The sequence below is a fragment of the Canis lupus genome, chromosome 19, assembly GCF_048164855.1.
Source record: "Canis lupus baileyi chromosome 19, mCanLup2.hap1, whole genome shotgun sequence".
Taxonomy (NCBI): domain Eukaryota; kingdom Metazoa; phylum Chordata; class Mammalia; order Carnivora; family Canidae; genus Canis; species Canis lupus.
In genome coordinates, this window is record NC_132856.1 from 42,870,268 (window position 1) to 42,886,207 (window position 15,940).

At 37.9% G+C, this 15,940-nt stretch overlaps 1 protein-coding gene across 6 annotated transcripts in view; it reads left to right on the forward strand.

Moving 5' to 3' along the window:
• The window catches only part of SMARCC1 (SWI/SNF related BAF chromatin remodeling complex subunit C1), a 171,253-nt gene that overhangs the window by 71,500 nt on the left and 83,813 nt on the right, over positions 1–15,940 (forward strand). For all 6 annotated transcript variants that reach the window (XM_072786413.1, XM_072786412.1, XM_072786414.1 and 3 more), the window contains 4 exons: positions 2,490–2,549; positions 6,382–6,419; positions 10,178–10,299; positions 13,975–14,046. In XM_072786413.1, coding sequence (XP_072642514.1) covers positions 2,490–2,549; positions 6,382–6,419; positions 10,178–10,299; positions 13,975–14,046 — 292 coding nt within the window. The remainder of the gene's footprint in view (positions 1–2,489; positions 2,550–6,381; positions 6,420–10,177; positions 10,300–13,974; positions 14,047–15,940) is intronic.

A 15,940-nucleotide genomic window follows, 5' to 3' on the forward strand; every position in this document is an offset into this window, starting at 1 on the left:
ACAGAGAGAGGCTGAGACATAGGCAGACGGAGATCCGACCTCCTGCCGAGCATTGAGCCTGATGCATGACTTAATCCCATGCCCTGGGTCAAAGGCAGACGCTCAACCACTGAGCCATCCAGGCATCCCTATTCTGTTTTCTGTTATGTAGATTTTCATATTCTCTATTTGATTTCTATTAGTTTTTTCCTTAGTTGTTGCTGTAGAGATTACAATATTTATCTTCTGTTGTTTCTTTTTCTTTTTAAAGATTTATTTATTTATTTGAGAGAGAGCTAGTGAGTGGGAGTGAGCATGTCGGGGGAGGGGCAGAGGGAGAGAATCTCCAGCAGACTCCATGGTAAGTGTGGAGCCTGATTCAGGGCTTGATCTCAAGACCCTGAGATCGTGATCTGAGCCAAAATCAAGAGTTGGATGCTTAAACAACTGATCCACCCAGATACCTTTGTTTGTTTGTTTTTAAGATTTTATTTTTAAGTAATTTCTATATACAATGTGAGGCTTTAACTTAGAACCCCAGGATCAAGAATCACATGCTTTACCAACTTAGCCAGCCAGGCACCCCTAAATTTATGCATGTATGTATGTATGTAATCTCTATACACAAAGGTATGGGACTCAGACTCACAACCCTGAGATCAAGAGTCACATGCTTTTCTGACTGAGTCACCCAGGTGCCTCCCAAATATTGGGGGGTGGTGGTAGTCATAAGTAACTAAGCTAAAGGGATCCCTGGGTGGCGTAGCGGTTTAGCGCCTGCCTTTGGCCCAGGGCGCGATCCTGGAGACCCGGGATCGAATCCCACATCAGGCTCCTGGTGCATGGAGCCTGCTTCTCCCTCTGCCTGTGTTTCTGCCTCTCTCTCTCTTTCTCTCTTTCTCTGATGACTATCATAAATAAATAAAAAAAAAATTAAAAAAAAATTTGTTAAAAAAAAGTAAGCTAAAGCTACAATAATGAATATAGTATGATTTGGATACAGGAATGGCTGAATTCATCAGAGGAATAGAATTTTTGGTTCGTCTGTAGATCCATATTTGTTTATAAATTTAATTGATTGTGATTTTGGCAGTTCTGATTTGTGGAGAGCAGACCAAACTATTCCATACATACTTCTGGAAAAGTTTAGTACTTTTCTTTGTATCATAAGTAAGAATTTAAGCTTCAGGTAGACTAAAATGCCAAATTAAAAAAAAAGTAAAAGTAAACTTCCAAATATTCACTTTAAGGAAGTGTTAGCCTTGTGGAAAATATTCATTGGTCACTTAACAGAATTAGAGCCCTAAATTTGTATAAAGATTTTTATACCTTATAAAAGGCAAAGTATTATGTACTGGTAATTTTGTCAAATTTCAGGGCCAATAAATCTGTGAAAAGATGCTCGATCTCATTTAACCAACGATTTCTTGATTATTAAAGGAACATTTTTCATCCTTTAGATTTTCAAAACTTAAAAAGTAATTGGTACCCAGAGTATGTTTGGGTTTTGATGTTTTGAGAAAGTGAGTACTCTCAATTGCTGTTGGTGGGAATATAAACTGATGAAGCCACTTAACACAATTTGGCTGTATCTGTTCAGTTTTAAAATGTGTTCATCCAGTAACATTTTTAATTTCAGAGCCTGTTTTAAGTAATTACATGCATAAAGTTGAACAGAAGAGAATGTCGAGGGATCCCTGGGATCCCTGGGTGGAGCAGCGGTTTGGCGCCTGCCTTTGGCTCAGGGCGCGATCCTGGAGACCTGGGATCGAATCCCACGTCGGGCTCCCTGTGCATGGAGCCTGCTTCTCCCTCTGCCTATGTCTCTGCATCTCTCTCTCTCTCTCTCTCTTTCTGACTATTATAAATAAATAAAATAATTTATAAAAAAAAAAAGAGAATGTCGATTAGGTTACAGTAGAAGATTGCAAATAAACTCCAGTTACCATTAATACAGAGCTTGTTACATCATGATCCATCCATGGACACAGTGGATTTACTAAAAATTGAAAGAGATATAATTTAATTAAAAATATTTAACATGGAAAGGTCATACAGGCACACTGTTGAATGAAAAAAGTAGAATGTTAAGGAAGAAGCACAGTATGTAATGTTTCTGTAAGATTTAGGGTTTTAAAGTCTACATAGATGTATAAAAGGTATTTTTCCTTAGTTTATCAAAAATGGGAATCAACAAATGCACAGAAAATGTAATAAAAAATTGGAGGGAAGGGATTGAAAGGTTCTTTCAGGTTTTGCTCTCTATATTTTTGTATTTTCATTTGTCATGAAAAAATATTGGAGCTTAGGAAATTAATTACAAAATGCAGTCTGTTACAGTAAGTATTAATATTTCTCTGTTGGGCCTGGAGTTTTTCATGAAGGTGAACATTGAATGACAAATTTGCTGTGAGACTTAGGTAGTTTTTAATCCTCTTTTATTCTTTTTTCTTCTTTTAAAAAAGTGGAACTTTCCTCCAAAACATGATTCTTTTTTTTTTTCTTTCTAGTGAACCCAAAGAAGGACAGTGAAAATACACCTGTTAAAGGAGGAACTGTAGCAGATCTAGGTAAAAACCAAAATAGTCTATACACTTCTGTGTTTTTCTCTCTCAAAGATTCAGCTCCTCTGAAAATTCTTTCTGAGAAATGTCGCTGCACTTGCTATCCTGGAAAGGACATTGACCATGGCTCCCTTAGCATCACTGTCATTTGTTTTTTTTGCTGCCATATCAGGAAATTTAATTTCCTGTGATTCATTTTTTCCATTTTTACTGATTTGATTTTGCATCTTCAGAACAAAAGTCTATTGAGTATTAAATCCTTTATTTTCTAAATTATTTCTTCTAGCTTTCTAAATAGTGTAAAATGAGAATCACATTATCCATTCACAGTATTTGCAAATTACAGAGTACATTTTCATAAGGAAGGCATTGGATGTGCTTTAGGGTAGAAAAGAGTGGAGTCAGTTGTTCTGGTTTAAAAAAATAGAGGTAGTTTTAAACATCTTTGTTCTTGAGTTATATATGGATCTCAATTTCTTTCTTATAAAAATCAAAGCAGGGGCTCCTTGGTGGCTCAGTAGGTTAAGCGGCTGCCTTTGGCTCAGGTCATAATCCCAGGGTTCTGTGTCCGGCTCCCTGCTCAGCGGGTAGCCTGCTTCTCTCTCTCCTTCTGCCCCTCTTCACCGCTCTTGCTGTCTACCTCACTTGCTCTCTCTCAAATAAAATCTTTAATAAGAAAAAAAAAATCAAAGGAGAACCTCACGTTTTCAGTATATACTAAAATTTTGACTTCAGGGAAATTTTACACCTGAAAAGGATATTCAGGATTTCCTGATGTGGAAAATGAGACTTTAATTTCTCTATCTCCTCACTAAGTGAATTCTGTATTTCAAACAAATTGGATTCTTGCCCTCCCCAAATCCCCCCACAACACACACAAAAGTTTGTTTATTTTTGAGAGAGCATGCAAGCACAGGAGCTAGGGGAAGGGCAGAGGGAGAGAGAATCTTCAAGTAGACTCCCTGCTGATTGCGGAGCCAACTCAGGGCTGGATCCCAGGACCCAGATCATTGACCTGAGTGAAAATCAAGAATCAGCCGCTAAACTGACTGAGCTTTCCTAGCCGCCCCTTTTTCAGAAATTCTTGATGACAGCTTTGAGTAGGTAGTTCGGAGAGTTTTTCTTTCATTTCACTGCATCCTCCCTTTTTCTGGCTTTAAGCCTGTCACTGAATATCAGTAGATGATTCCATTTTTTATTATGTCAAAAGTAGAAATAGAAAATTGTCTTGATGACAATTTATGTAAAGGTGGTGTTAGGTCAACAAAATAAAGAAAAAGAAATGTCAAAACATTATTCCTCTTTTAATCGTCTTTAACATTAATCGTAGAATATTAATAATTTCCATTTTCTATAAATTTTTATATTGCCTATTCCACAACTGATACTTATTCACTGAATCAAAGGTCTGGAAAACAAAACCAGCTGTATGCAGGCTTTTTTATTTTTGATAATGTTACCAGGTAAATGCTTGTTAAGACTTGATTATCTTCACAGGGACAAGTTTTTAAGCAGTTTGTATTTTTTGAGTAGATATCCTGAAAAATCAATCTGTAGTTTTAAGGGAGTAGATAATTATTCTTTTAGAAGTGGAGATAGCAATGATTTTGTAATAGACTTTATCAAAGGAGTCAAATGGATAGAGGTGTCAGTTGGGTCAAGATTTTTAATTCTGGGAATAAGAGATCTTCCCTTTGTATTTGTGAATGGTTTGAGGTCTAAATAAATAGTAAGGGTCCTGTTGCTGAAGATTGTGCTCATCACAGCTGGAGAGCTAGAGCCTGTGGAATATGAAACTGTTGTCCTGGCCTCCCCTCCAAGGACCAGCACGCTCTCCATGTATCACTGAAGCATCTGGCTTTGTACATTAGGTGTAACCTGAACCATGGTGGGAGGTGACTGATCCATCAACTAGAAATTGTTTTAACTGGTCCATATTCTGCCATATTCTGTCACCTAGCTCTACACATACTCAGTCCTTTTCTGTTTTGTTCTGTTTTGAAATATCCAAAAGGTCAAGATCCAGCGGCTGAGGTGAGCATGTGATTGTCCACATCTGGAAGGAGGAAGAGAATGTGTATAGTTACCATTTAGGAATCAGTAACCAGGATATCTGTCCCTTCTACTTCAGTATTATTAGAAGTCTATTTCCATTGGGTACAGGACTATCTTAGGGACAGAAATCTGTCAAACTTAATTTAAATGGTATATAGTTTGATCAGAGAGAGATCATTAGGTTGTGTTCCCACCATATAGGAAGAAACTGGTTATTGTGTGGTTAAACAAGATCCAGAGGACACAAAGTTCATTTTTGACAATCTTGTTCATCCCTTCCTAGAATAAAAGTAGTTGCTCTGTAGAGCCAGATGACCATAATTTATTTACCACACAGGGAATCCTGTATTCCTGCTAGCAGATGTTTGTCTCACTTCCAAATCAAGCAACAGTATCCATTTCTGTTTTGCATGAGTACCTGCCAGGTATTCTGCATATGTTTGCTTTTCACTGTAAAACCATGTTAGCCCCATGTCATTGATGAGGAAGTGGAGTCTTGAGGGATTCAGTAATGTTTCCAAGCATAGAGCTGTTAAGTGACAGAGCATAGACTCAGGTCCAAGTCTGTCTACCTTTCGTGCCAATGCTTTGACTGCACTCTGCTTTTGTGCTGTGCTCATTTCTTCCAGACTTTGTTCATGCTCATAATGACCTTTGAGATTTGTGAAGGGGTCAGGTCCATTCCCACTTGAGGCCCTTTTACCACGCTGCATCCTCTATGGGAAATGCTTGCTTTGTCTTTTCCTTACATTTTAGGTAAAATGTTAAGCTTTTCAGACAGGCTTCCCTCGTTACGTACTTGGAAGGGTTCACCCACCCAGCCCCTCTCTAAAATATATTGATTTGTTTTCTTCTGATACCATCTGATATCTTTTTGTGTGTTTTCTCTTCCATCTCCTGCCACTCCTAACTGGAATGTAGACTCCATGAAGACAGGGCCCTATTCTTGTTCTTTATTGTGTCCTTAGCATTTGGACTGTGACTGGCACGTAGTAGAGGCACTCTGTAAAATACATTTGAAAGTTTGGGGGCTGCCTGTTCATGTATTATCATCTTTGTGTATTCCCTAAAGTAGAGGTTGGCATTCTTAACTCAGTAAAGGGCCAGGTAGTGAAGATTTTAGACAGGGCCCAAGGTCTCTGTCACAGTTAATCAACTTTGCCATTATAATACAAACATAGCCTTCATTCGTATTTAAACAGTAGACACACTGGCACTTTAACTTTTCATTATGGAAATCAGCTGCCTGGATTATTTTATAGTTGGGTTTACTCCTTTCCTTTTCTTTTGCCAGACCAGCATTTAGGTCCCGGAGTCCGCTATCCTTAGAAGACATTAACACTCTTACCAGGACTTTGTCTGCAGTGATTGATTTTCATGTCTTTTCTTTACTCCTCATTTCCTTCATTCATTTCCTCTGAGATCCAAAATGTCATTACTTTGTTTCATCAAACCTCAGGAGACAAGAGCCCTAATCAAGTCCCTTACCTTTTATTAGCAAGATCATGACTAAGATAATAGCCCCAGCAGTAATTAATTATAAATTCCCTGTTCTTGGAAATTTTTAATTATTAATGCTTTGAAGTTCTCAGTTTTTTGCTTCTGTGTACAATTCCAATTTACTGAATTACTAGAGGTGGATCTGTTTTAATAATGCTCTATTTCTTTCCTTTTGTCTGTTTGTAACAATTACTTAAAATTTTTAAAATTACCTTGAAGTTTTCAAGTAATACAAAGAGTGTTTACCTGTTTTTTAAATAAATTGTATATTTTGATTTTACAGATGAGCAGGATGAAGAAACAGTCACAACAGGAGGAAAGGTAACAATTTAGTTAGGGTCTGTTGCAGAAGTAGCTGTCTAGGGGTCCTATGTATGGAGCAGAAGCACTGATTGGAGTTGTCCTTAGAAATGTTCACTTTTGGGACTCCTGGGTGGCTCAGCAGTTAAGCATTGGCCTTTGGCTCAGGGTGTGATCCTAGAGTCCTGATATCAAGTCCCACATTGGGCTCGGCTACCTGTGTGGAGCCTGCTTCTCCCTATACCTGTGTCTCTGCCTCTCTCTGTCTCTCTCTGTGTCTCTCTCATGAATAAATAAATAAAATCCTTTAAAAAAAATGTTCACTTTTGAGGTCCTTCTGATTTTTTTTTTTTTTAAAAACACACCACTGATTAAGTCTTTCTTGATTCCTAAAATTTTGTCGAAAAGAAGTTTCTGTCTTCTTATGTAGTGTTCCTCTTATGCTCTAGTTTCTGGTTCTCTTATAACCCTGGTTGCAAAGTGTAGTAATCAGTTGACTACAGTGTTCGAAGTGTCCTCTGACAGGACAGATGAGCAGGTTGCCTTGGCTTTCTCATTTCCATTTCTCTGAGTGCATCTTCAGCACATAGCCAGTACCACCTTTGAGCATATTGTCAACTTTTTTTGAACCCTTAAAATCAGCTGCTTTCTGTTTCATCAGTCCTATGGTAGAGACATAGCAATAATTATGCTGTTGAAAGATGTTGGATTTAAGGCAGGATTTTCCTTTCCTTTTTAGTAAATGGCCCATTGTTCATTCAAACTCATATATGACTGTTATTAAGTGTAACCCCTAATCCTTAAAATAGCAATCTCCTTGAAATAACTTCCTTACTTTGTTGAAAATGGATAATTCTTTTTCATTGAGTCAGAGAAATCCCCCAAATTGACTGACTGACTGACTTTCTTTCTCTCTCTCTCTCTCTCTCTTTCTAAGATTTATTTATTTATTCATTCAGAGAGAGCGAGAGAGAGGCAGAGACACAGGCAGAGGGAGAAGCAGGCTTCATGCAGGAAGCCTGATGTGGGACTCAATCCCGGGTCTCCAGGATCACACCCCGGGCTGCAGGCGGTGCCAAACCACTGCGCCACCGGGGCTGCCCCTTGTTTCTTTTTTTAATACATTCAAGGAATGAACCTATTTATGATAGAATTTCCCTAAAACTTTCAAGAAACTCGTCTATATAAGGTTCTTTAACTGAATTGCTCTATTTATTCTTTTTTTAAAGATACATATATTAAGATTTGTTTATTTTAGAGAGCGTGCATGCCTGTGCTTGTGCAAGTAGAGGGAGGAAAAGAGGAGGAGAATCTTAAAAGCAGATTCCTCACTGAGCTCGGAGTCATCCCACGACCCATGAGATCATGACCTGAGCTGAAACCAAGAGTCAGGCACTAACCAACTGAGCCACTCAGGTGCCCTAAAGATTCTATTTTTAAGTAAGCTCGACACCCAACATGGGGCTCAAACTCACAACGCCGAGATCGCACGCTCCACCAGCTGAGCCAGCCAGGCAACTATATGATTTTTTTCTTTAAAACCAGACTTCTTTATTAAAGAGCTACTTAAGAACCATTAACAACTGTTATATTTGTAAAAAAATGTCATCATTTAGTGTAAATACTATTGTGTGATAATAAAACCAAATAAAAAGCCAAAAAAATTGACCTGTAGAAGATTTTTTTTTTTATGCCAGGAGGGTAAACCCTATCTTGTAGAGGGTATCTTGAAACCAAGGCCAAGTCTATTATATAACTGAAACCTAAACTGGTTAGAAGTAGTTACTCTGACTGCTAGTCCCAGGATGTCATCCTATGCATGCCCTCACTCAGATAATTAAATAATAAGTTATTGGCTTAATAATTGCAGTGCTAGTTTCTTCCTGGTTATAAAGGAACTTTTTTTGCGTTCTAATTGAGTTTCTGACATCTGTACCTCAAAAATGCATTAACGCATGAGCATATTCTTTTACTAGCTCCCCTGTTTTGGGAAATAACATTTCTCACCCTTGTCCTCAGAATTGTTTCAACATCATTTAAGTAACAACGAGAGTTTCCTTGGGGCTTTCATACATTATATTTTTTTCGATATTCATTAATCTTAAGGAAATTAATTGTCCTAAGTTTCTAGGCAGTAACACTAGATCCTCACTTCAAATACTGTAACACAAGACATTTACGATGAATTAACTTAAAGATAGAAATTAAACCATGGAACCAGTATAAAAGAGTACGATTCAAAATTTAGTTCTTTTTTTTTAGATTTTTAAAAATTTTATTTATTCATGAGAGAGCGAGAGAGAGACAGAGACACAGGCAGAAGGAGAAGCAGGCTCCATGCAGGGAGCCCGATGTGGGACTCAATCCCAGGACTCCAGGATCAGGCTCTGGGCTGAAGGCAGGTGTTAAACTGCTGAGCCACCCAAGGATCCCCAAAATTTGGTTCTTAATAGAAAAGAATTTCATAAGAATACAAACAGTAAAACACTATAGATGAAAGGTTGATAGATACAATGATATAACTGTAGAAAATTGGAAAAAATTTGTCAAAAAATTATTTCCTCTGGTATTCTTGATAAAAATGTGTGATCAAAAGTTAATTATGATGAATGAGTAAGATAAATAGAGATTGTTAGATATTGCACAAGTCGTTTGGTCTGGAATTTTGAAACATTTGAAGGTCATAAAGTAGCCCCTTTCAAAGGAAGGCAAGAAACTAAAAAGATGTGAGTATCATATAATGTGTGGATTCTTTGATCAGGTTCTGGTTTAGGGAGGAAAATGTATAAAGGGCATTTCTGTGTTAATTGGATCTATTTGAATATAAACTATATATTACATAATGCTCTTATTTAAAAGTATTTACTGGGAAAAAAAGTATTTACTGGTAGCATAAGAACTATTTTTAGGTTTTGACCCAAAGCAGTGATTTTTAAATTATTTTATTAGCCAGGCCAGGTTTTTAGGTGGAATCATTTGTAAAACCTCCAATGAATCTGATAAAAATCAGAACTTTCAGCAGTGAAAGTGATTGAAGGTCCTCAAACTGGGCTTTATGGAGTTACGCTTTGTTTAGAACCTCCCAGCTCTGTGCAGCATTTACTTCTCCATTAAAGAGGTGATAATAACTGTTATTGTGAGGAATGAAAGAGGTACGGTGCATATGGCCACTAGCAGATAGTTACTGATCAGTCTTTGGTAGGGGAAAGCTTATGCCTTATTAGTGTCTTAAGTCACCTCCTTTTTTTTTTTTTTAAAGATTTTATTTATTTATTCAGGATAGACCGGGTTGCGGGGGGAAGGGGAGCAGAGACACAGGCAGAGGGAGAAGCAGACTCCATGCAGGGAGCCTGATGTGGGACTTGATCCCAGGTCTCCAGGATCACACCCCGGGCCGAAGACGGTGCTAAACCTCTGGGCCACCGGGGCTGCCCTTAAGTCACTTCCTTATAAATAACTTGAGAACTAGTCATTTAGATTTGTGACCCTTGAAATCGATAAAACTGGAAGTAAGAAGCAAGCTATTGTGGGAAAAATTTTGGGCCTTCTCTGAGTTGATTCCCTCATCTGTAAAAGAGAGGAATAAAATCTGTGTCATCTGGACATCTTATAGAGGTACTTTAAAAACTGTGAAAGGCCATTTTCATTTGAAATTTGTTTTTCAGAGCCTTGAATTTGGATCAGGTAGCTTCATTTTGTGCCCTAATATGAGAAGTTTGAAAGTTGTTACATGTCTCTGTAGTTCTCTGTTTCTCTAAACTCTGGCTTCTTTTCTGTAGGAAGATGACGATCCTAGCAAAGGTGATCAGAGTCGCTCACTTGACCCTGGAGAAGATAATGTGACAGAGCAGACCAATCACATTATTATTCCTAGCTATGCATCTTGGTTTGATTACAACTGGTGAGTGGGCCGTGTATACCTGTAAATACAGTACTTAGATGTGGGAAAACTTCCCAGAAATTATGTTGGGTCTTTCTGCCCAAATCCCTATGTCACTAATTATTGTCAAATTGGATGAAGAGAAATGGAAAGTGATTTTCATTTTTACTTTGGAATGTGTTCTTTTTTTTTTTAAGTCTTTTTTTTTTTTTAATTTTTATTTATTATGATAGTCACACACAGAGAGAGAGAGGCAGAGACACAGGCAGAGGGAGAAGCAGGCTCCATGCACCAGGAGCCCAACGTGGGATTCGATCCCGGGTCCCCAGGACCGCGCCCTGGGCCAAAGGCAGGCGCTAACCGCTGCGCCACCCAGGGATCCCTGGAATGTGTTCTTTAAAGCAGTTGAGGGGGGCAGCCCTGGTGGCTCAGTGGTTTAGCGCCACCTTCAGTCCAGGGCCTGATCCTCGAGACCTGGGATTGAGTCCCATGTCGGGCTCCCTGCATGGAGCCTGCTTCTCCCTCTGCCTGTGTCTCTGCCTCTCTCTCTCTCTCTCTCTCTCTCTCTCTCTCTGTCTCTCTCATGAATAAATAAATAAAATCTTTTTTTTTTTTAATTTTTAAAAATTTTTTATTTATTTATGATAGTCACACAGAAAGAGACAGAGAGAGGCAGAGACACAGGCAGAGGTAGAAGCAGCTCCATGCACTGGGAGCCCGCCATGGATTCGATCCTGGGTCTCCAGGATCGCGCCCTGGGCCAAAGGCAGGCGCTAAACCAATAAATAAAATCTTAGGGGATCCCTGGGTGGCGCAGCGGTTTGGCACCTGCCTTTGGCCCAGGGTGTGATCCTGGAGACCCGGGATTGAATCCCACATCGGGCTCCTGGTGCATGGAGCCTGCTTCTCCCTCTGCCTGTGTCTCTGCCTCTCTCTGTGTGACTATCATAAATAAATAAAAATTAAAATTAAAAAAAAAATAAATAAAATCTTAAAAAATATATATATTAAAACAGGTGAGGGATGGAAACTAAGTTGTATTGTACCTAGGGATTGTAAAACTTTGTAGGTTTAGGCTTAACTTATTTAGAATCAGTGACATTTCAGATAGGCAAATATTTATTAATAGTAAAATACTCATAATATTGGTCTTCGTTATATGATTTTAAAATGTTAGGGACACCTCGCTGGCTCAGTTGGTGGAGTGTGTGACTCTTGATCATGGGGTTATAAGTTCAAACCCCACGTTGGGTGTAGAGATTGCTTAAAATAAAATCTTAAAAAATAATAATGAAGTTTAAAAAGAATTCCTCTCTTTAACTAATAATGCCTTCTTTAGAAGCCAATTTAAAAGAATAGGATGGATGAATCCCTTGGAACAATACCTAAGTTTTCCCTGAAACCACAGAATATGAGTCTAATATTGAGACTTCTCTGCATGCTTTTAAGATCAACTCTGAATGCCACTTCTAAATGTTTCAAATAAATAGAACATGGGACTCAGAGTAAGTATATAGCTCTTTTTTGAAGGCCAGTCTTCATTATATTGATGTGTCAAGGTATTTTTAAATGTGGATGTGTCTCAGTCTCACTGTTAGTAATTGTAATTACATGGTCAGATTCAGAATGGTTTAAAGGACACACTTGAAAAACTAGCGTACTTTTCCTTTAAAATTAAAAAAGTGCAGTCATAACAGTGTATAACTTGTTAGGTTTTTATAGGTTGCAGAACCACTCATTTACATCATAACCATTGCATGTCACAAAGCTTGCTCTTATGGATAGTGGAGATGTAAATCACGTCCCTGCTTAGTAGATAAAGACCCATCAGTGGAAGTGTTCCACAGTTGCAGTTGACAGTTGGAAGAACTCAGGTTTTCTGATTCTTCCTGACTCTTTCTTAGAACCTAAGGAATCAACTGCAAGCACTTCAGAAAAAGAAAGCACTTTGGGTTAAACATTCATGTGTGTTTTGTTCTTGGGTGAATATAGAAATTGTGTTTTTTTTTGGCTCTTCCTAACCTTTAGCAATAAAGCAATGAGGTATATTAGAACTCTATATTTAATTACTTACAACTATTTTTATAGTAAAACTTGGGAAGTCATTGCACATATCTATATAGCATTAATTCGTCTTAGAAATTATCTTTCTAGGTGCTTTCAGGTAGTTAATTGTATTTGTAGTATTTGGCAGTACAGAGCCCACTCAAACAATTTAAATGTTCCCAAATAATGCAAGAGTGAATGCTTTTTTTTTTTTTTTTAAAGATTTTATTTATTTATTCATGAGAGAGAGAGAGGTAGAGACACAGGCAGAGGGAGAAGCAGGCTCCATGCAGGGAACCTGATGTGGGACTCGATCCCAGGTCTCCAGGATCATGCCCTGGGCCGAAGGTGGCCCTAAACTGCTGAGCCACCCAGGCTGCCACCCCCCCCCCCCCCCCCTTTCACTGTTTAAGTGAAGTCTGTGCCCACCTTGGGGCTTGAACTCAGGATCCTGAGATCTAGAGTCACATACTCTATTGACTAAGCCAGCCAGACAAAGCCTTTGGTTACATTCACAGATTGATTTGATCTTCCCTGCATAACCAGTACATGTTGCATGTCTTGAAAGCCACTAAGAAACTGGAACATGTCATCAGTAAAAATGTTGATTAGTGTCAAAATCTTTGTAATAGATACACAGTTGGGTCATTTGTATAGTGCATTAGGCCTGATTTTTACATAATCTCTATAGTGCTTATTGTAACATTTTATAAAATTATCAGTGTCTTTTTTTTTTTTTTAAGATTTTTATTTATTTATTCGTGAAAGACCTAGAGAGAGAGGCAAAGACCTAGGGAGAAGGAGAAGCAGGCTCCATGTAGGGAGCCTTATGTGGGACTCGATCCAGGATCACGCCCTGAGCAAAAGGCAGATGCTCAACTGCTGAGCCAACCAAGCATCCCTAAAATTATCAGTGTCTTTATCTCAATATTAAAAATCCGTTCTATAATTTTTTTAAACGCAGTAGATTGCTGAAATCTTTTAAAAAAATTCAGCTTAGCACAGAGTTTCTGAGGACTGGGCGAAAGACCGCACTGATGTTAAGAGTTTGAGAAACAGGGCAGCCCTGGCGGCTCAGGGGTTTAGCGCCACCTTCGGCCCAGGGCCTGATCCCGGAGACCTGGGATCGAGTCCCACATCGGGCTCCCTGTATGAAGCCTGCTTCTCCCTCTGCCTGTGTCTGCCTCTCTCTCTCTCTGTCTCTCATGAATAGATAAATAAAATATTTAAAAAAAAGAGCTTGAGAAACTGATTATTGTAAATGCCATCATCTTTTGACCAGTGGTTCACTTCATCAGTTTGTTGCCATGCTAAGTACTATGATGTCTGTCAGCCAATTTCCAAAGAACTCTTTGTATTTTGTGGCTTGTCATGTGTTATGTCAAGAACATTATAAAATCTGTAACTTTCACTGCGTTGGTAGAAGTTTTTGAGTTTGGTTACAGGAATAGAAAAACTACAATTAACTATCAAGGGTGAGAGAGGGAAAGCTTTCTTTAATATAGCCTGTTAATACATAGGAACTTTTACAAGCCAATTAATTTTTAAAAATAATGCTCAGTTTTTGGATTTATCAGTTTTACTTTAAAAATTAAACAGCTCAAATTTCAAGATTTTATTTTTCTAAGAGGACTTTTTTCCATTCCCCAGTATTCACGTGATTGAACGGCGTGCTCTTCCTGAGTTTTTCAATGGAAAAAACAAATCCAAGACTCCAGAAATGTGAGTGAAATGTGAAGATGTAATCCTGATACTATTACTTACTTTAGAATGGGGCCAGTGTCTAGAAAATTTATTCATTTGAATGTGTTGGGCAGAGGTTTTTTTTTTTTTTTTTTTTTGGGGGGGGGGCAGAGGTTTTTTAAAGCATATTTTTTAGTTCATTTTTGCTAATGTGTGGAAGTTTGCCAATGTGTTATTCCATTCAGAACAGTGTTCATATCTTAGCCACACAGAATTCCTTGCTGTAAGGAAATTGTTCTGGATTTTTTCTACCTTCATTCACATCTTGTACCTACAACCTTGAACTACAAGCCTGTCAGCTTTTAACAGCTGAGATTGGATTCAGTAACAGGCATTCACTAAAACAGGTTTAGGTTTCTCCCTAACAGTTCTTACCTTACTTTATATATACATATGTATTATAGATAACATATATTTATGTATAATAATTTAGGAGAAAGTGGGAATCTTTATCTTATTTTCCTGATGAATGACTAGTAATTTAAAGAATGCCAAATATGACATAGCTGCCTGTAAATCGGTCCTAAGTACATAAAACATTGTTGTGCTTTTGCATTGGAAATACAGAATCTTGTATTGGATGGAAGAATCTTGTCAGGAAGTATTTTTGCCTTTGCCTAGTGACCACTAAAAACACATTTCTGGAAACGCTGTCCCCGAAAATAAATCCATACCTATATCATACTATAAATACTTTTCTGTATATTACCTTTTAGTATTAATTCATTGTTTGCTATGCTCACATGACTTCACAAATAGATGTCTCTTATTTAAATTGGTAGAGAAGGATAACTGTCCACATAAAACACATATTGGAATAATTGAATAATATTTTCTTGTAAAAGATTGTCCATGATAGTTTGAGATTTGAAGATTAGATGTCAAAGATAATTCAACCTTTCTATAACAAAGCTGTAAGGATTCATTTAAAACCACAATCACAGATTTGGTATAAGAAACCCTGATAATTTTTTTTCATCTAGTTAGACATGGTATATTCTTTTGGCTAACTTGGCAATTGCTACCATTTGTAAATAGTTCCAGTTCTTGGCAGTCTCTTGTTTAAAAGCACAATTTAGCATTTTAGTTTCCGTAAATCTAAAAATTTATCTTTAGATCTTTGTTTATCCACTTGTCCATATACGAGAGCTTTTTTGAGCAGGGTACCTTCTCTACTCTGATGTAGTCACCCTTAACTTGCTAGATTTTTGTTTTACTTTTGTGGTGAGAACTTTTGCTAGCTCTCTAGCTTCTTTTCACTTGTTTTAAATATTTTGTCATAGAAATGCTTAGGGATGTTGTGAAATCTGCTGTGACTCAAAAAATCAGTTTCTCTCTCTCTCTCTCTCTTTTTTTATCTGTTCTTGTCTTAGCTTTGATTTTGCCCTCATGGGTTCTAGTCCTTGCCTAACTGGGTATATAGCCACTGACCTGACCCACATGTAGCTCTAGGAAGAATATAGAGATGAGATGGAACATGTGTTAAGAGCATAGATTCCAGAGTATCTCCCTCCACCATGTTGAATTCTAGCTCCATAGTTACTAGCCTTGTGGTCTAGGACACAGTTTTTAATCACTCTGTGCTTTAATTTGCTTGTTGATAAATGAGATGATAGTAGTAAACCCTACTTTATGAAGAAATTGTGAGATTTAAATGAATTATGGTAGGATACACAGTAGTTGGGAGACAGCCTAAGTGACCAGGTGTTATTTGCAAATTCAGCAGGGAACTAAGGATTTATCCATTCACCACTGTGACCACTTTTGTATTTATGTTCACATTACTATTATCATCATCATTTTTAAGCGAACTCTACCCATTGTGGGTCTTGAACTCCCCTCCCCAAGATCAAGAGTCACATGCTCTATCAAC